General features: G+C 35.2%; 1 protein-coding gene across 1 annotated transcript in view; it reads left to right on the forward strand.

Moving 5' to 3' along the window:
- The window catches only part of LRP1B (LDL receptor related protein 1B), a 585099-nt gene extending 566208 nt beyond the window's left edge, over positions 1-18891 (forward strand). The window contains exons 87-90 of the mRNA XM_065670655.1: positions 10218-10294; positions 13106-13196; positions 13592-13736; positions 17302-18891. Of these exons, the coding sequence (XP_065526727.1) occupies positions 10218-10294; positions 13106-13196; positions 13592-13736; positions 17302-17442 (454 nt within the window). The 3' untranslated portion in view covers positions 17443-18891. The remainder of the gene's footprint in view (positions 1-10217; positions 10295-13105; positions 13197-13591; positions 13737-17301) is intronic.
- Positions 18892-22308: the final 3417 nt, after the last annotated feature.

Raw genomic sequence — 22308 nt, forward strand, 5'->3', positions numbered from 1 at the left:
TGAACACAGTGGTTGAGTTATTTGTTTACTTATTGTTTATTCTTACTGTGACGGTATCCCCCATACTGCTTTTATTACACTTGTGCTATACAGTAGAGTGAATAATCCAAGCTCTAGTAAGAAGAAAAGTGGCAAAGCACATCAGTAATATAATGCCTTTCAGCAGAAATGCCCGTTCCTTTCACTTTTATCTTGCAGAATTATTTGAATATAGTTTGGGATTTTTATTTTTTTTTTTATTAAATCTGTTGTAAGGTGGAAAAGAAACAGAAGAAAAGCTGGTAAAGAAAGATTAAATTCAAGTTTATCTTCAGTGTGAGGAAGCAATTTAGGTAAACTGAGAAAAGAACTTGAAGTTTAAGTGAAACTTTAGTAGAAAATTAATTTCTTCACATGCAGAATAAAAGCACAGATAGAACTAATGTTTCTGTTGTCTCTTTAGACTGATTGTTGGGTTAGTACGGCCACCACTTTTTGTTAAAAGAATCTTCCAAATTGTTTCTTTACAAAGCAAAGGTGGCTTAGAGAAAAGGAAAGAGAAGCAAATAGTTGTTTGATGGATTTGAAGACAGTTACAGTGATAGAGAAGAAATGTAACTCTGTATGTCCCAGTTTTCCTCACCAGTCTCAGCTCAAGGTCCAGTTGTTCCCTATATCTTGTGATTTTCTGGTGCCAAATTAGTTCTTAACTGGAGCTTGTTTATAATTTTATAGTTTTTATCAACCCGATACTGGTAAGTAGAAGACATCAGGAAGGAGTGAAATAATCCCATGCTCCATGAGACTCATTGTGCCAGGGAACAGGAGACTCAAAGGTTTTTCTAAAAGTTCTGCTCCTGTGTCAGGAAAAAGGCTTTATCCTTCCAGCCTGCATATGTGGCCATGCTATGTATGAGGTCTGTCTCTGGTCCCTGAGAGGCACATACCTAAAGGCTAACGTATTTTTTAACCAGTCTCTAATTCATCAGTGGCTGATTTTTAGAAGAAATAGGAAATGGCTGAGTTTATTGTCATTTAGCAGGAACGCCTGTCTCTCTCACAGCCAGATCAGTTGAGAAAGCTAACTTTTTACATAATCAAGTCCTTATTATTCTTCAGTAAAGACAATAAAGAATAAAGTTTATCTGTTCAAAAGGGCAGTCCTAAAGCCATAATTACACAGAGGAGCTATAAACCTGTAAGAACATGGTCTCCTTTTATCAACCTGTACTGTTAGGTTCCACTTCTATTTTGTCTTCCTATCTCAAGGGTTTTATTTTAAACTTTTTCTAAACTTGAATGTGCTAAATATTAGGTGCGCATTAGAAATAGAACTTGTGCTTTTCAACTAACTAGTTTAGGAATGAATTACAGCCTTACGATGTCTATAAGCCATATAAAAAGGAAGGTTTTGTGAAGTTGGTCTCTAGTTTCAAAGAACGCTTTGTCAGGTTTTAAAAGATACAGAATATACTGTGATTTGTCTTTGGAGATAAGGTCCTACACAATATAGATTATTAATTCTTAACATTATTTTTAGTAATATAAAGAACATCCCTCACCCTCGTCATTATTGTCCTTCTTGCTCAGTAAGAAAGGCTGTGAGACAATTTAATATCAGAACGTTAGTATTTAAGGTGCTGACCTTTTCTGAAAAATGTACAACTGAGCATATCTTTTAAAGAAGTATTATTTTACAGATAGTTACTGCCTTTTAAGCATTCACATACTAAGATTTTTAAGAATATATGCAGTACTACTCACTAATGGTCTGGGGGTGATGTGTATAAGACTAGAAGCATATGGGAGATGTCTGAATTGCTCCAGTAATCTTAACAAATTCATTGAAAACAAAGTGAACAGGATAGCAGATTCAGATGGGAAATAATCTGGCTGCTTTTTGTTTCACAAACTGTCAGTTCCATCTATTCTATCAGTCTGTCATTTGTTTTAATTACCTTTATTTGCTTCTCTGTTTCCTTCTCACTTATTGCTTAACTGCATATACATTCATACGAGAGAATCGAGGTTTAGGGATAGATTATACCTTGTATGATACCAATGAAGAACGTTGTAAAAAATTTAAACCTTCAAGTACACAAGATTGTCACTTATTGTTGCATAGGCAATGCTGTATCAATTTCTTTAGTACAAAATATTGCCCTTTCTCACATTTGTTTCTTTTATACCTTCACCATAAATGCAGGTTGTCATAATTCCATTTTTATTTGTATTCCTGTGATTATTTGTTTGTGCTCATAGATGCGGTCTAGTGTATTATTATTAGCAGCATCTGCAAATAAATGTGATCAAGTCATAACCTCCTTACACTAGGCATTATAGAAATATAGTAAAGAATAGTTCTGTTACAAGTTTACAGTCGAAACCAGCAGAAGATATAAATCATATTGATCCTTATCTAAAGCCAACTAAATTTATAGAGAGCTTTTAAATGCTCCAGTGAGCTGTTGAGCAATGTTGCATGACTATGGCTGAGAACTTTAAGGTGAAACAAGGTTATATTGTGATGGCTAATTAAGAAGATGATAGTAATTTATTCTTTCTTAGGTTATTTTCTGCATAGAGCTTTGTGCAGTGCAATGTGTCTGCAGTTCAGAGCCTCTGTTTCCTAGGTGTCCCCAGAAAGAGAATTTCAAAGGACAATGTACAGTGTTAAATTAGTTGCCTGAGGCTGGATATGTTGACTGTTCAGAGGACTTCAAGTTGTGTGTGTTGTATTTCTACATTAGAACATTATCAGTTCTTCTATAATGAAGAATACGTCATCCTGCATAGTTAATTGCTCACAGTAAATGGATACATGACTTCAGAAGCAGATTAGACAGATATCAGTGGTCTTGCAGATTAATTAAAAGGCTCATAATACAATAGCTTGAAAGAAAGTATAAGTACGGTAACAGAGGAAACTGAAAAGTGAAGGGTACGGAAAAATTGTTTCATTTCTAAACTGAGAATTTTGGTGGAGTAATAAGAATTAAAGACAGTAGTGAACAAATGGGGAGTGAACAAGTCATGGAACTGCTCTAAAAGTGATAAAAAGAATCTTCAACTTGCAAATGGAGGCATGGATAAATTAGAAACAATAATTCCTGCAGGAGTGAAATAAGTAAGAGATATTTTCTTGCCAGCTTTATTTCCAGTAGGCTGGAGAGAAACACTGTGAGTGTGTCTGTGTGGTACATAAGCATGTGTGTGTGTTTGTCATGGGATTTTTTAAGGAAAGAGTATGTTCTTCTTGATGGAGGAACTTCCCTGCAGCTCATATTCCTGTGAGGCTATACCTTATGATATTCCTTTTGTGTTGAAATATCTTCAAATATGAACAGTTTCTATGTAAGTACATGTATGACTTGCACAGATGCTGTAAGTACATGCATGGCTTGTACAGATGCTGTAAGTACATGCGAATTCATAAGTGAATGTAAAACTCCTAGCAAACCTCTGTTCGAGAAGAGGTTAAGGTACATCCATGGTCCAGTTGTAGACAAGAAAGAGACTTTACCATGCAATCCCCTGACACTTGCTGAAGGTTGATTAGAAAAACCCACTGCAGCATAGAGCAATTGGAGCATTGAGAAGACTGCCTAGAAGTAGAAGGCAATTGTAACCATTTCAGGCAATATATCTTGCCATAAATGTTTTCCATGTGATTTCCTAGTGTATTTAATGAGCTCCCCAAGTTTTATTACAGCAGGAATTTCATAGTATTATGTTAGCTTTCTTTTTCAACTAGAAATACCTTTGTTATAAATGTCTTGAATTTGAACATAGTCAGCAGGTTTTAACTTTATATTATAGAAGATACTTCATTCAGTTTGTATCTCAAGCTAGTAGTAGTTCAAGAATTAAATGCACATATGTTTGAAGAGTGTTTTGTCAAAGGAAAAGGTGAGAAGACCCTGCAAAAGAAGAGTATATATATTTTTCATTGAATATTTACCAGCTAGGCTGTAATGCAGATATCCTTTGATCAAAAGTTTAAAATTGTTTTGATAAAACTTGCGTACTAGCTGTGATTGTACATCACTGATTACTTTGCCCCTGAGAAGGAGAGAAAAACAATTTGTGATATACCTATCGATCCAGCCATGGTTTTTGTTTGGGGTTTTTTTACCATTTCAGTCTCTTCCTTTTGCTGTGTTGCTCTCTGTATTTCCAGCTACGGTAGCAGTCATCTAGACATGTTTCATTTTTATATATTTACTCTATGTTAATACTAATACTTGTATAGCATATGTACTGTACACATACTGCTGATAGCATGGTGTATAATGACCCTCAATTACTTCTTTTTCTCACCTTGGGATAATAGAGGTTGAGTTGTGAATGATGATTTGTATATAGTAATGTAATGCTAAAATTAAAATTAATGTTAAAAGTCACATTTTATTTTTTCATTTATGTTGTAACTAAATTTAAGGTTCTTTGGGTTCCTTAAAAGTAAGTTTTGTTTTGCCTGTTTTTGAATTATGCTGTTTTCCTATTCTTTATTTGTTGATTGCAGGGTTATCTGTAATTCCTTTTTAAGGAATGTTGTAAATTTTCTATCAAATTCCTTCACTTCATTTTCCTTATAAAGATAGCAAGTGATGCTCATTAGAAAAAAATACTAAAATGTGGTCTGTTTATGTATAAAATAATTATGGAAAAATTATTATTTGAAAATAAATAGGCCCTACCACATAGGGGAAGGTACTAGATGTGCTATTGATCAAAGTTGGGGTGTTCTTTTTTGGACTTCAATTGTTATGAAAGTTCTTCGTATATTTGAAGTTTTACTGTGGGTATAACTGTATAATATCAGCTCCCTGTATGAAGAAAGCATGCTTCCAAAAGTACTGCTAAATTTAATATAAGGAGTATTTTAGTGATTTGGTTTAGCGCAAAGATTTTGTCGGTCTGTGTCATCCTACAGATTTTTTTTATGTCTTTCAATGCAAATTAGTACAGATACTAAATACCTATAATCCAGATGTTCTGTTCTCCTGTTTTACAAACAGTTGTAATGGTAATGATGTGTTCCAGTCAAATTTTGGTGTAAGTGTTCATAAAATAGTGAGGCTGGATATTTTCATTAAGATGTTTTTCTATGTATTACTGTCTATGCTGTTACTAAAAAGAAAAGCAAAGTTAGGAAATTACTTTGTATAATGAAGAAATATCATTTATAGGTAAGAAACATTTTCAATTCCCCTTCCACCTCTATTTTGTAACGGCTGTTTCACAGATTCAGTTATACTTCTAGACTAATCTTTCAATGCTGCCTTCTGTCATTTTATTTTTTTATACATACTGGTGTATTGAGTTGTCTACAAAAGCACTTTTAACTGCTTATTATGCCTCCTATATGATATTTTTATGACAGTGCCTGTGGGAAAAAAGAAAAAAAATCAAAAAATTGCACATTGCCTCTTCACTATTTTTTTTTCTGTTTGTTCAAACATTTCATAGTCAACTGGTTCCTTTTGGTCAAGTGCCCAGGTAATTGAGTTTCAAGTGTTTCAGTGCACTAACGTGTAAGGGTTGTACAAAAATAGAGGAGAGAGACATTTTCTCTCATGAATAAGTTCTGTAACAACAGCATGATCAGTCTCTGGAATGTAAACATCTTAATTCTAAATATTCCTCATTACAAGTGGGACACCTTCCTCATTTTGGTTTCAAATATTTTAAATTTCTCTCTTTGTAACATTGTTTCCTAAAATAAATAATTCGTGTCACACAGGCATTCTGCGTCTCAGAACGTTTCCCAGGCAGTGTCTTTCTAAATGTGGAGCTAAACTGTAATAGAGAAAGCTGTACCATAGTTTTATTAATGACCTTGGCAGCAGACAATGTACAACCTTTATTTATTACATTCATTTTCAGTTTTTCTGTTGGCATTTTCTGTGATATTGTTGCTCTTTGTTCTGTTCACCCATTCCTCTTGGAGAACTGGAGATTTTCACCATAAGATGTTTGCTGTAGTGCCTTGCACCATTCAGCTGACTCCAACCTGTTCTTCGCTGTCAATCTTCCCATCTGTTTCCATCTGTATTTGTTTATGCGTAGCTCAGAGTAGGCATTATCACTGTTCTTCCTATTCACAGTTCTTGACAGTATGAGTGTCTTCAATAAAACCAGTGTCTTTTTGTGGTTCTGCTTCAGTAACACATTTTTGTTTGCTTGTACTGCAAATCTCTTGTGTCTGACCATGCAACTATTGGGAATGGTACAGAACAAAAGTTCCTGCTACCAAATGATTACAAAATGCTGTGCATCGGATTGAACCAAAAGTCAATTTCTGTGATAAGGTGCTGTTATTACTAAGAACATTTTATGTATCTGAAGACAGTTGAAACTGGTTAAGTCCTGCTCATTTCTAATGTTCCTTCATGAACAGGTAGTTGTCCATGTCCCAACCCCATCATTATTCATATGCCTGCTCATGGCTAATTTTCTGTGTCAAATTCCCTTGCAGACAGCATACCTTTCCCCTGGGCTTTATTTCTTTTTCTAGTCTGTCTTCCCAAGACATGTCTTTACTAGCATGCTGAACCATCAAAGGGCAATCATTTTACCTTTAAGGACAGAAGGAAATGACTGCCATCCTATCAGCTTCAGTCCCTCATGTGTTTATTGGAGACAGCAGGCATTTGGAAAAAATGAAAATGAAGTGGCAACTAGCTATCACATTTTTGAGACTTATCAAATGCCTCTGAAGTTTTTCAATATTGCTGACTTTTACAGTTAAAATGCCAAAATAGGTAGAAAACTTCTAATATTCTTACCTTAATCTGGTCCTCTGTTTACTACGTGTATAGCTCTAGGATTTCATTCTTCACCAGCTATTATGGTGTCATTATCTACTGTAAGGTTTAGAAGAGCATAATTGTACATTTTGCACAATTTTCTCATAAGTTTATGTTTGCATGCTTCATAGTGTTGCTTTTGCTGGTCATGCTGTCCAATGTTCTTTGAACTGTTTCAAGACAGATTTATAGTAATGGTACTCTTACACAGCAGAAGTGTTTGAAACCTTCAATATAAGGATTTGGACACAAAGTTAAGATATGTCTAGCACTCAAAGAAATCTTTCCCTTTCAATACTGTAGTATTAGATGAAAATTGCCTCTCATAACAAGCTTTAATCGTTTGAGCTGAATCCCCACAGCAATGATGCAGAACTTCCAGAAGAAATATAAAGACTTTATTTCATGGTTGTCACATGCCAACAGTTTGGATCCCAATAGAATATTCTAAATATAAAGATCTATGGTGTTTCTCTGCAAAAATGGAGATATTTATTTTGCAGACATATGCTGAATAGTGGTCTTTTGAAAAAACAAGTTCCTTTAATAGTATCTCAGTGAGGTATGCTGTCAGTGTAATCATTTTCATAATTGTTAAAAGGAGATTGCAAAGTGAAATGGAACAGATGCATCTTCTAAAGCAGGAGTGGAAATATCAGTTGGATTCAGTTTTAAAATATATAAAATCACATAGATGCAATCAGTGTGTGAAACTAGTAAGTTTTCTTTGCAGTGAGAAAATTTAAGTGTGTATTTACCATGTTTAAGTAAACAAACATTTTAATAAACATGAAGAGCCTGTTATACTACAACTAATCTATTGCATGAAAAATCTTGAATCAACTGTCAATTAATTAACGTTTGTAAAGACCATCTGTGCCTTACCTCTGTGCCTTACCTCTGTCTCACTTTAATGACCTTCATAACATAACCTACCAAAAAAAAAAAAACCAGTCCCGTTCCCCCCCCCCCAAAAAAAATTAAAACTTAATATGAAACCCAATAAAGAATTTTATCCAAATCATTATAGAATCATAGAATGGCTTGGATTGGAAGGGATCTTAAAGATCATCCAGCTCAAACCCTCCTGCCGTGGATGGGGACACCTTCCATTAGAGTACTGGATTGTGCTGGCATAGGCTTAGGAGCAAAAAGAGAAACTAGCTAAGGAAGTGTGGGCTTGATGATCAGGTAGTGAGGTGGATCAAGAGCTGGTCAAAGGGAAGAAGGCAGAGAGTTGTGGTCAATGGGGCAGAATCTAGCTGGAGGTCTGTGACTAGTGGAGTACCTCAGGGGTCGGTGCTGGGACCGGTGCTGTTTAATATTTTCATCAATGACCTGGATGAGGGAACTGAGTGCACCCTCAGCAAGTTTGCTGATGACACAAAACTGGGAGGAGTGGCTGACACACCAGAGGACTGTGCTGCCATTCAGCGAGACCTGGACAGGCTGGAGAGTTGGGCGGGGAGAAACTTGATGAAATTTAACAAGGGCAAGTGTAGAGTCTTGCATCTGGGGAAGAACAACCCCATGTACCAGTACAGGTTGGGGGTTGACCTGCTGGAAAGTAGCGAAGGGGAAAGGGACCTGGGGGTCCTGGTGGATAGGAGGATGACCATGAGCAAGCAATGTGCCCTTGTGGCCAAAAAGGCCAATGGCATCTTAGGGTGTATTAGGGTGTGGTTAGTAGGTCAAGAGAGGTTCTCCTCCCCCTCTATTCTACCTTGGTGAGGCTGCATCTGGAATATTGCGTCCAGTTCTGGGCCCCTCTGTTCAAGAAGGACAGGGAATTGCTTGAAGGAGTCCAGCGCAGAGCCACAAAGATGATTAAGGGAGTGGAACATCTCCCTTATGAGGAGAGGCTGAGGGAGCTGGGTCTCTTTAGCTTGGAGAAGAGGAGACTGAGGGGTGACCTCATCAATGTTTACAAATATGTAAAGGGTGAGTGTCAGGATGATGGAGCTAGGGTTTTTTCAGTGATGTCCAGTACCAGGACAAGGGGCAATGGGTGTAAACTGGAGCATAGGAGGTTCCATGTGAACATCAGGAAAAACTTTTTTACTGTGAGAGTGACAGAGCACTGGAACAGGTTGCCCAGGGGAGTTGTGGAGTCTCCTACATTGGAGATATTCAAGGCCTGCCTGGACAAGTTCCTGTGTGATGTACTGTAGGTTACCCTGCTCTTGCAGGGGGGTTGGACTAGATGATCTTTTGAGGTCGCTTCCAACCCTTGGGATTCTGTAATTCTGCGATTCTTCTGCAGTGATCTACAAAGACAAGAGAGAGTCCAAAGCATCACCAGCAAAGTTGGTTAGGGCTCTCCTATAAGAATTCCACAACTTTGTCTGGAATATTTTGCACCTTTCCAAACCTTTTTGTATTATGGAACAATGTCAGTCGTTAAGCATGTCCACATCTGCAATTTGTTAAAGCTTTAGAAAGGCATCGGGAAACTGTAGTTCTTAGAGCTGCAATGCAGTGTGCTGCTCGGTTTCATTTTCCTAAAGATAACCCATGTTGAAATTCATAAATAATTCAAAAACACTTAGGAAAAAATATGATTCACTGCACAATATGCAACAGGATAGATAAAAAGTGACTACTTCCTGCTGCTCCAAAAAGGAGAATTTGAGGTTCTATAGTAAATTTAATCATATTTACAGGAAGATGAATAAGCAATTGATTTTCATTGAGGTATTTGTTTTCATTTTTTGACAGATTTGCTGAGTCTGCATACTTGGACTCCTTGTGTTTGCTTATATTCATGGAGAGCACTCTGAATCCCAATTGAAGAAATATTCCAATACTGATATTCCTACAAGGAAATTATAGCAGAATAACTGTGTACCCATCCAGGCATCTGGTTCATGAAGCATACATTCAGGATGTAAACAGTATTCAGGGCACTCTGAAGCCAGTAGATACTCCTGTCGCTTCAGGGCAGCTCTTTATGCATTAACGCACCTACTTACACACACATATGTATTTCTTCAAATACAAACAAGGTTATATAGTTCAGAATTGAAAAAGATAAAGCCATCAAAATGTAGAATTTTCAGGAAAGTGTTTAATTCTGAAAGCAAAGAAAAGGGGAATTATAGCCTTATTCAGTGCAATGGGGGACAGCAGAACTTCAGAAGGAGCCATTTGGCATGGATGCTGCAGTTTACTAGATGCATGTAGTAGCTTATGTCAGATATGCTTTGTGGATATGGATGTGACTGTACAAAGCTGTAGTTTTAAACTAAAAATGTACTCAGAATGTTTTAAGTGCCATGGCAGAGTACTACTGACTCCTTCCATGAAGCTTATTCGGTAGAATCACTGTTGTCATTCTCATAGCTCTTGAGAAGATGCTGATGGTCTTTTTAATAGTGTGTTAATAGCTGGCATATTAACTTTACCATCTTAATTGGATCCTTCTAGATGTTCAGCCAACTGGTCAGGCACACAGTGTGAGAGGCCAGCTCCCAAAAGCAGCAAGTCTGACAATATCAGTACAAGTAAGTACTTCAAATAACTACAGTTGCTTGTCAAATTTGGCTCAGTTTAGAAATTTCGATCTGATAATAGTTCAGAATGTGAGTTTGTGTCATGATGTGTGCTGGTTTACCTGTATTTATTGAAAAAAAACCAAAAAAAACCCAAAACCAACCAAACAACCAAACAAAAAAAAAAAAAAACCCACACAAAAAAATCACACACACACACAAAAACACAAACCACAAAAAAACACCCACAAACACAAACCCCCCTCAACTGTAAATGTAGGGGTGTCTCAACCTTTTCATTGGCATTCAGTGTTTCGTGAGGTGGTTTGGATGCAAGCCATAAACTATACACTCACTGGTTCAAGGGCTAACCTGTGCTTTTCTTAAAGAAAGTGTATCAAGTGGCATATGCTTGATGATATCAGTGCTGTGCAGAGACCTAGTATGGGATTTCTGACCATTTAAGTCCTACTGAAAGCATCAAAAATAGAATTGTAAGTAGTTCATAACTTCATAACTCTGCTGTCTGCAGAGGTTTGGATTTTACCTACTGTGAAAATCATCCAGAAAGTAAGAATAGCTCCAGTCATATTTTTCTTTTAAGCATGTCTGTAAGCATAAAAGGATGGTATTGTTACACTATTGGCAGTTTAAACTGGACAAGGTTCCCTGTGGAGCACAGAGTATGCTGATGGTACCCTACTGTATGTCTCTTGGTCGCATTTAACCCAACTGGAGCAATAAAATGAATCGCCCTCTATTAAGGTCAGCTTGGTGCTTAGATGAAACCTTCCTAGTTATCCAGATAAGTGAAAAAATACAAGCAGGCAGAACCTGGACCAGTGTTTCATGTTGTGGGAATATCTCCTACGGTTTGGGAAACGGGTGTTCATCTTCTGCCTGCTCTTACGGGACCAGGCTACACCATGGGCACTAGATGGCAATTCATCTGTGGTGGGCTGTTGGTCGTTGTTTTTTTCTTGAATGTTTACCTGCCAAGACAAAATGAACTGGTGTTTTTTTGGTGTTTTGGTTTGTTGGTTTGGTTTTGGGTGGTTTTTGTTTGGTTGTTTTTTTTTCTTGGGGGGAGGATTGTCTCTTAAATTAGAGCTTCATCCAGTCATTTACCAAATGTTATCTTAAAGTAGCATTGCTGTAATGTCATTCTGCTCTTGTGAGACCTCACCTGAAGTATTGTGTGCAGTTCTGGTGTCCTCAACATAAAAAGGACATGGAACTGTTGGAACAAGTCCAGAGGAGGGCCACGAGGATGATCAGGGGACTTGAGCACCTCCTGTATGAAGATAGGCTGAGGAAGTTGGGGCTGTTCAGCCTGGAGAAGAGAAGGCTGCGTGGGGACCTCATAGCAGCCTTCCAGTATCTGAAGGGGGCCTATAGGGATGCTGGGGAGGGACTCTTCGTTAGGGACTGTAGTGACAGGACAAGGGGTAACGGGTTCAAACTTCAACAGGGGAAGTTTAGATTGGATATAAGGAGGAAATTCTTTCCTGTCAGGGTGGTGAGACACTGGAATGGGCTGCCCAGGGAGGTTGTGAGTGCTCCATCCCTGGCAGTGTTCAAGGCCAGGTTGGATGAAGCCTTGTGTGGGATGGTTTAGTGTGAGGTGTCCCTGCCCATGGCAGGGGGGTTGGAATATTCTATGATTCTATTTACATACTGAATCTTCATAAGCTGGAATGAACTCGGAATGCTTCAAGTTTTTATTTAGTAGTACTTTGTTTCAGGCCACTGACAACCTGACTTGGCTTTCAAGAAGCCTTCAGGCAGAATTCAAGGCATCTTTTTCAATCCTTTATTTAGACTGCGCTTAATGTAGGACAGAGACTGCCAATAGCTTATAATTTTAACAAGTCAGTAACTGTGAAAAACAGTGAAAAACCACCAGTGAAGGACTGTGATGTCTAAGAAAAATCAGGTCATTCTGTATTGGCTTTATACCAAAGACCTGCAGTTTATAAGGGCCACTTTTTTATAACATAAAATTATTTGTTACATGTGTTTCTTTATTGCCAGATACATTAAAGCTGAGAAATTCTTAGGGTGGTACAGTTGCTGACCTTATTTTTGCAGGTAGTGTAATTTCAGAAGTTATCTGCCAGAATGTTAAGCCTGTTTTCTTCTTCCCTGTTCCCTCCTCTCCTTTAACATCACTGTCTGATCTGTGCAGTTTTTCTGCTACATTAAGCATTATTGTAGTTTCCTTGATTGCCTATATCAACATAACAAAATTATTGGCTCCTGAGTGCAATGCCGTAAAACGCAGGAATGCACCAACCATCTAAAAATGTATATTGCTTTTTACTTTTCATTTTCCCACTAATAAAAGTAATAAATATATATATATGCTAATAATGGAATTCTTTAATCACAGGTATGCCTACTGAATATTTTAAATTAACAGTTCTGTGACTTAAATATACTACTGAAGATGATGGTGATAGTTAAAGTCAGTAGCCATGCCACTCCTGATTTTTCAACAATTCCAAATACCTTCATATTGTATCACTGCAAATGAGAGCAGCATGTTACTTATTTTATTATCAGTCTAAAGTATTTTGCTATCCAGAAGGAGGAAGATCCTGATTTGTTGATAAAAATACTGGTGTGTACACCATTGTCTATAATGATTTCTTTTTTACTATTCATAAACATTAAAATTTCAAATCAGTGAAGCTCATCACATGAAATTGCACTTGTTGGCAAGGGTTTTTTTTTATTAATAATTCAACTGTTTTACACATGTGAAGAAATTATTTGATATAGCCATTGAGTGTTCAATGATATTTCTTTTTCCTGGTTTAGGAAGCATTGCAATCATTGTTCCTCTTGTTTTACTGGTGACTTTGATCACTACTCTGGTAATTGGATTATTTCTTTGCAAAAGGAAACGAAGGTAAGTAGTTTTATATTGATGTATGAAGTAAAAAAGTAAATATTTAAAGTATGTGCATCTTTTCACTATAAAAAGTTCACTTCATATATGTTGAGGAGAGATTTTTAAAAAATGCTGCAACAAACAGCCCCAAACTTTGTTTGTGGATGCAGTGACTTAGTTATGTTTTGTGTCTATTATTTATACTTATATTCCACATATGCTAGATAAGAAAATGTAGTTCTGTTCTTATCCAGTTTGTTCAAACTTGTCAAGGCTATATAAGTGTTAATAATTTTAACCAGAGACTTAGTGAACTTAGTAAACAGAATTAATGTATTTCATTGGAATCAGAATCCAAGAAATAACTTGAAAATTCACTGGCTTCTTTTTGTGTGTGTGTTTATGCATTATAGGACAAAAACTATAAGAAGACAACCCATTATAAATGGAGGAATCAATGTAGAAATTGGCAATCCATCATACAACATGTATGAAGTTGGCCACGATCACAGTGAAGGTGGTCTTTTAGCCTCAGATTTTACTGTCAATGCAGAAAAGGTAATTTTTTTTCTTTTTCTGGTGACAAACCCACTACTTATTTTATGTCTTGCAAAGGTTTTGACATGTTTGAATGTAATTAGTAGAAACATAAAATAAAGACATTTAGATTTAGTTAATAAATATAAAGGGAAGTTATATTTTGTTAGAATAAATGTCATGTTTATATCAACAGCTGTTTTGCAGTCTGATGCATCCTGATGGACATTTTTCCCAGTGTCTGTATTTTTCCAAAGTAGAGTTAGAACTAAATGGTGTAATGTGTTTTTTTTCATAGACACATTGTCTTAAATTGCCAAACTACAACCTATTGGTTTAGTCTAGTTGCAAATACTGAATGGAAATATGTTACTGTACAGTCTACCATTTGAAGTGTGAAGCTGTGTATACATACATATGAGGCTAACTTATTTCTTATATGAAAACTTCTAAAGGCATAAAGAATTCAGAGTCCTGGCTGGATAGATAGATACATTAAATGTTTACTCAAAGCTAGTAAGTATTATCATTTTCTTGTAAAAGATGCTGTCACTTCTGCAGCACCACTCTTCAGTGATTGAACTCCCTGAGTGATGTGACATGGGATGAACAGGGTAATGCTGCAATATCTTTCCTAGAGCTCCATAATCAGACATACACCAAAGGGCAGCCATCATTCTGTAGCATTTCTGACAAAGCAATAACCGGATTACTGATAGCTCTAGGAATGTCATTGCTGAATCACATAGTGTGCTGAATACAAGAAGTAAGCTGAAAATGAAGTTACTCACTGGAGGAAGAGTAACTGAACCAATGCTTATTGTGAAGTCTGGCTCTAGTCCTTAATGGAAAATGATTTTAAAATGCTGAATTTTATTCTTCTATTGAATGTAAGAATTTTTCTTGCTGAAAAATATCTGTAACTAGATCTTTTTCTTTTTTTTTTTTTACTTCTAGATCACTCTAAAATAGGGTTTTTAATCAATGCACTGTTTGTTTAACAGTGTTGATAAGTACATAGGGGAAATGCTTTATCAGCACAGAAACTAAAATATTCTGTTTATACAGGCCAGATACATAGGGGGAGGGCCCACTGCATTCAAGCTTCCCCACACAGCTCCATCAATCTACTTAAACTCTGACTTGAAAGGACCACTGTCAACAGGGGTGAGAAATGATGAATCAAATCCATTTCATTCCACCACAGCCCCTTTCTAAAGAAAGTTTGTCTTTAGTTTTTAAATAAGAGGCATTTTCTGAGTGGTTTTAGTTTTGGTTTTCTTCTTTTAATGGAGAGAAGAATGACAGTCAGTAATACTCTATTTGAAACAAAGGATTCCTCTCTGCATCCAGAATTTCACCTGTACTCATGATTGTAGCATGAACTAAAGCTGCAAATGAGTCTTTGGGAATGAATGCAAAATCTGTAACCAATGTGGTGCTTTTCCATGGCATTATTTAAGTTTACCATAGCATTCACTGCCATGTATCTTGATACATTTGTAATTTATATGTAATTACAGGCATTTAGTGAAGTTTGTCAAAGTTACCAAATAAACGAAAGCAAGCGCTTTTATTTTAAAGAAACTTGATACAAACTAAAACCAATTTCCTTTAATATTTGCAGTGCATTTTTTGATTGTTGAATTTTCAATCAATTTTTATTATTTACTTTAAAACATCATATTTTGACTACAACTTAACATGATGCTTGCAAACATTGAAATTTAAAGTATTAGAAAGGGACATCAATATGACATTTCATTTGCTTCAATATATATTCATCTTTTGTGCCATTTGCATTCTTGCATGGTTGAAATATGCTGTATTTGGAAGTTTAACAATTTGTATAGGGTATGAAATCTAGAATATATGCCCATTTCTAACATTAACTCTTTCTGTTATTAGAAGTCACTTAAGTTACTTTCTGTAGCTCCTGCAATATGCTGTTATTACCCACTCAAAGAGGTATCATGAGACAGAGCCTACTATTATATATAATTTTAATAACTCTATAAGGCACTATATAGATGCCAAGTTCTCTCTTCTGTTGTGGTTATTATCCTTAATAATGATTGTCAATGAAATAAGAAGTCCTATCAATTGAAATAAAACTAAATTTCTGTTTTCCTGGATTTCTGATTATAATCATTACAACAAATGTAGCAATCTCTAATTCAGTTGGAACAGACAGGTGTCAATGAGTGTTTGCTCTCATAAATTACTACAGCAGTTGATTGAATATTTATGTTTCATTAATACAAAAGAGTATTTTTTTAAATGTGACTCATTTTTTCCTTCTTTCCTGCCTCCATTCCAGGGAGGTACGAAACTAACTTGTAACTAACTAAATGAGTAGCTGCTGTAGATAGCAAACCTAAGGAATATCTGAATCCTGGGCCCAGAAATGTTATTGATCAACAGAGAAAGGAAGAGCTAGATTCTAGACATCATTCATTTCTTGTTGCCCAGGATGTACTGAGGATATTTGCAAGTCAGGAAAACCTACCCATTTTTGGTTCGGGTAATTTAACGTTTAGCCACTTCTTATGTACACCAAACTAATTTACCCACTTTGTAGCTTGTGTTCCACTCAGTATTTGTGTGAGCAAAGCTGTGCTGTTTCGTTAGTTGTAAGAAAGGAAGATTTTGAATACAGGATGTCTTTTCCAGTTATTATAGGTAAAAAGCTGAACATCTAGTTGCATAGCAAAGGTCTTCTAAGAGACTATAAAGGCACAAAGTATGAAGGCATTAGTGGAGACATAGATGAGATAAACCTTGCTTTATCCTTAGCATGAGTGACAGGAGAGTAAGTTTTCATCCATGTTATATACATCCTTCTGTGCTGTCATACTCAGGAGATTTCTCACATACTGAAGTATTTTGCAGAATTAAAAATGGACTTGTCCTGTACTGAAGTTATGTTAATTTCAATAGATTTTTTTGTTGAAGTCCAAACTACCAAAATTGTTGAGAAAATATTTCTCAATCTGTAACTACTCTGATATATTAACAGTTATGCTGGTTTATTATTAAAGTTAAATTTACATTATGGAAGTATTTAATTTTTGGTCAAATCATGTTGTATATTTGGGCCACAGAATTCGAAAACATGGTCAGCTATTGATGGGATGCTGATGTCTTAGAACAGGTAATATATGGAAACTGTTATTTGCAGTTTTCTACTGTTAAACTTGTCACATGGTCTCACAGTGCACCTTCTCTATAAACTTCTTCATACCTATTCTGAAATCTTACCGTGTAATAAGGTGGACAAGTCAACATCAGAGACATTTTTCAAGGTTTTTGTCTTAATTTTCCTCTTTTTTTTTTTTTATGGTTTGAATATCATAATATTCTGCATGTCATGTCATTGGTTCTTTTAATAGCATGTCTCATCCTGAATTCAGTTTTTAACTAAATAATTAACTCATCAGGTTTTCAGAAGTCCAGGTATCTATTAAATATGGCCAATTATATTTCACATGTACTTGGTCTTGCTTTAACAAACCCATTTCCATTTCCATAAATGTTTATTTTGGTTTAATCTGACTGCTCTAATTTATGCTTAATTTCTCTGCAGCCAACAAATTATGCCAATCCAGTATATGCAAAGTTATATATGGATGGACAAAACTGTCGAAACTCCTTAGCAAGTGTTGATGAAAGAAGAGAACTCCTTCCAAAGAAAATAGATATTGGGATAAGGGAGACTGTGGCATAATCTGCTGTTACCTTTTATACTCTGTATAAATGTATAAAATATAAGGATTACTTTTCTATGTACCAACAGTATTATAATTGTTTCAGCATCAGCATTACCTCTGTTTTTTGTTTGGTTGATTGTTTTCTGGGTTTTTCTTTTGCTGATGACTTTTGACCGACCATTTGTAAGGTATTTTTATGAAAAAAAACTGCACTACGGTACAATTTACAACAATGCTGCTGAAATAACACACCTTTAAATTTGTTAAAATTGCAAACAACATATTCGTTTGTAGCGTGAAAATGAACAATCTATTTTCTATGAACTTTTTTGGTTCCACTTAATTGATGAAGATGGTATCTGCACTTTTTCATTATGTAGTCTGGAAGCTGTAGTACAGTGTGTAATTTTGTTTATTTTAAATGGTGAAAGGATGATTGAATGGTTTACTCTCTTCTTTGTGCCCATTAGAATTTCTCTTCAGATCCTGGTAAAGCTAGATAACTTTTCACAAACAAACATAACTTGCTTTTAAATTAGCTTTAGGTTGCCAAGAAGTAAGCAAGATTATAGAAATGAAACATCTAATGATCTGCATGAACACAATGATTATGTTTCAGAAATTCAGTGACTGTACATGATATACTAAACATATATACCATGTAAACAAGCTTTGTATTTATTAAAACCTTATAGAACATAGTAACGGTATATCTTGGAAACTGAAACCTTACTTGCTGTGGGACAAAACATACAAACACCAACAGTCCTGTAGGACAGTAGCCACCCTAGAGCACAAGAGGGCATTGCCTACACATGCATTATATGTTTATTCACTTAATCATACTCATTACTTACGGATTAATAATTCATCAACACATACCAAGCAGTAGGGAACAAACCAAACCCCAAATCTTAAGCACACACAGATGATCACAGCATTCAGTTTCGACAATCACAAAAAAGTCATACGATATTAAAGAATAAAAAAACCACATCAGTTTCTTTAAATGAAGATAAACTGTGATACTGCAGAGGTAAAACATAATTAAATTCCATATTAGGGAAACCTTGCCTAAGACCAAGTTTCAGTATTCTGGGTTAAATATCAAAATCCAATTATCAGAAGTGAAAAGCATCAGTAACAATTCCCAGCACTTGCTCTGACCTGGTCTGCTTTCTGTTGTTGCTAAGAGAAAAAATCTGATTCACCTTTTTTAATTTTAATAGAAATAAAGAATACAATTTCTTTCAGGTTTGAACTGAATCAAAATATTTTATACATAACTTTAAAGGCACAAAAGATGTATTCACTTATATACAGTGGAGGACTATTCCTTTCCTCTGCTAGACATGACTGACTTTTAGCTGTCATAATATATTAATCTAACAGATTAAATATGTTTGTGGTTGCTCTTTATTCCCTTTGTACAAACATTACAAAAATAACTGCTGTTTTATAAAAGATTTTTGTTGTACTATTGTGCATGCATACTACCTATTTCTAAACTTTGCCATATTGGGGCCTTTATAAAACTCTTGATTTATGTAATACTAGTGCAATTCTGCTTGAACAATGTTATGCATATCATAAACTTTTTCAGGTTCTTGTTTAAGTACATTTTTTTAAATTGAACAGTATTTTTCATTTTGGTTATAATAGTCATTTTGCCTATGTTTCTACAATGAAGTGTTAAATACTTTATAAAAAAATTGTTGACTGATTTATTTAAATGAAGATCTACATACTTAATTCAGTGTGTTGACTAATTTTTAAATTTAACTTATAAAATGAAAACTAAAGAAAAGCAAATTGAAGGGAAAGGACATTACTTTGTACAAATGCCTAAATTTCTTTTTCTTGTTTTTTTAATGACAATTTTTGCTTTTTATACAATTTCTATTTAAATGTTTTTGCAGTTCTGCACATTTGGGTAACTTAGGTGTGTAGCTGTGTATTATGTAAATAGAATTTTAAAACAATTTCATTTTTTATAAAAATACTGTATTAAATAGTTTCATACCATGCAGGTATGATTCCACAGGATCTGCCTTTATTCTGCTGACCATCAGAGATGGATTTGGCCTTCAATTTTTGCATAATTCCAGGTTTTATGAAGTGTAAGTAGTTGGGCTTTTCAGAAATATTACAGTTTGTTTTGTGGCAGAGAATCTCATACTTTTAATACTCAAGTATTACTAAACTTTGATTAGTGGCTATACAAGTAACCTGAATTTGAATCATGAACTCTTATATGGACCAAATGGAATTTGTTTATTGTGGTGTCTCATGTTCCCTTTCAGTGAGACATTTTTATTTACTTCATGCTTGCTTAAGTGTAAATTACTTTTTAAAACATGAAAAATTAATTTATTTTCTTACAAATACACAGTTGATATCAGTAGAACTATTAGATACTGGATATTAGATTAGAACCTAGTCTTAAGTTTATCAGAAGAGATTTGATATTGACCTCTACCACTGCCATGCCTTAAAGATCTTTAAATCACACATTGGTGTAATAATCCCCAATGGAATTGGTTGGTTGGTTGGTTTTTACTTTACCAAGGTTCTCTGAAGGAACTGTTTCTTTATCAGCCCTAGAATCCCCAGGCTCTGTAGCTGTGCACACAAGGATCTGGTTGAGGGAAGGACGGAGAACCTGATCAATAACTTATACGTGCATCCTCATAAGCTCAGTAAAATAATTTTGGGCAGGAATTTTTATAAACTTTTGCAAGGAACAACTAAAGTTTTTAATCTTTCACTTTCTTGTTGATACTAATGCCAAAGATTTATGTGTGGTTTAAGTTGACAAAAGCTTAGAAGAAAAAAATTGGATAAATGTGCCTGTATCACTGATTAAAACATCTGTCTCTTCAGGGTATAGTTGCAAGGCTTTTTCTGGTTGCTTTCTTGAAGATACTAATGGTTTTTCATGTGAAATGCAAGTAGTGTACTCTTTCACTGAATTCATCAGGGTAAAATTTTTCTTCCATGGTACTGCTATTTTTTCTTAGCAGTGTGAAGCAGTTTGTGGGTTCCATAAATATCAGGTATTAAAATTATTCAGGAAAATAGAACTTCCAATAAATCTAACCCTCAAATACACTGTTCAGTTACTTTTTACTCTCAGGCTAAGGAATGTTTCCAAGTTGATGGGTGGCCACCATACAGGTCTATGTCTCTTATTTTCATTACCCATATTTACATTAAAAAAAGCCAAAAACATGTAACCTTGAAGGGTGACGTGATGTGCTCCGCCACAAACTAGGTTCTTAAATTCTTTGCTGAATGGAGAATCTTCATGCATAACATATGAAAAAAGGCATTTGTGCCAAACTTTATGTAATTGTGTCTAGCTGATTTCTTCCTCAGAGGTGACACTATTCACAAGTAACAACAGCGCATTGGAGTCTCTGCCTTGTGATAGGCCTCTTGTTCTATGCAAGAGTTTGCATAAACTCTAAATTATGACAATAGAAGCTCAAAACAGCAAATTGAGATGGATAATGTGTTTGCTACTTTGATTTGTCATTCCACAATGATGCTCTTGCTGCTTTGACTAGTCATTTTGCACAACTAAGATATGTTGTCAATGTGAAAATAATCCTGTTGATAAACACAGTAGGAAGTGCATTTGAGAATATTTTTTTTTTATGTGCATTTTTTTTTAGTTGGTCTTTCATTTCCAAGACAGCCATGTCATTGATGTTTCTAGAATGAAAGTTCTGTAGTGGAATGCCTTTAAATCTTCTACCCATGTTTATTATCAATAACAGAATAATAATATAACGTAATATAATATAATATATAATTAATATTTTTATCAAGCTCTTAGTGACCAGAATCAGAGTAGTCACATATCTAATAAAATTTTGTGTAAACACTTTTCAGAAAATTTGTTTCAGTTCATAATATATCAGAATAAAACCAAGTACCTTCTCCTTTATCCCTCTCTTTGGAGGATGAGAAGATGAGAAATGAAGGAAATGTCACTGTTAATAAAAGTCCTCAAGCCATAAAAATAAAGACATTTTTCATGTAGAACAAGGAGATCAACAGTGAATTTTGTCTGCCTGGCCTGGGGCATCGCTACAAAGATATTGAGACACTGGAAATTTTCAATTCTTAGATGGGCAGAAGTATGGCTGATAAAGGGAATGATAATTTATCATCCTAGTTCTCTAATTTATTGCGCTTACCATCTCCACATGTGAGAAATACAGATCTGATGAAAATAAGGTCTTCTAATTTACTGCCTGAATTATAAGCTTACAAAAAGGACAAAAGAAGCATAAAGCATCTTTTTGCTTCCCTATGCTAGCTGCACATCACTTAGTACATATTGTGACTCCCATGACCCCTGACAGTGGTCTTCAAAGCAGAACTCGAATAGAAGGAACTGTCTGCTGGCCTCGAGCATATTGAATGAGTTTTTCCTGGAAAGCAAATAATGGTCCTACCACCTCCACTACTTCTATTAAACCTAATAATAAGCCATTTTTGTCAAAAAAAAAAATAATTTAAATATCAAGGTATGTACATATGAAAAATATGTATAGTATCAAAGTGATGTGTGGGTTCCATAGTCTTGAGAGTAGCTCAGTATATGAATACTCTGAATAAAAACTCCATTTTCACAGGTGAGTAGAAAAGAAAGTCTGAAATTGACATTGAAATTCAAAGGATTATATTAATTTACTATTACTGTTTAGTTTTTTAAAAGTGAGTGTTCAACTTGGAGGAAAAAAAAAAGAATTGTACAAGCTGGTCACTGTATTTTTCTGAATATTAAACAAACAATTTTGAATGTTACTGAAGTTGGCACCTCAAAAGATTTCAGAAAAAAAAGCTGTCTAGTCAAACAGTTTCTCACTTTT

Source organism: Lathamus discolor, chromosome 3 (assembly GCF_037157495.1).
Source record: "Lathamus discolor isolate bLatDis1 chromosome 3, bLatDis1.hap1, whole genome shotgun sequence".
NCBI classification, from domain to species: domain Eukaryota; kingdom Metazoa; phylum Chordata; class Aves; order Psittaciformes; family Psittacidae; genus Lathamus; species Lathamus discolor.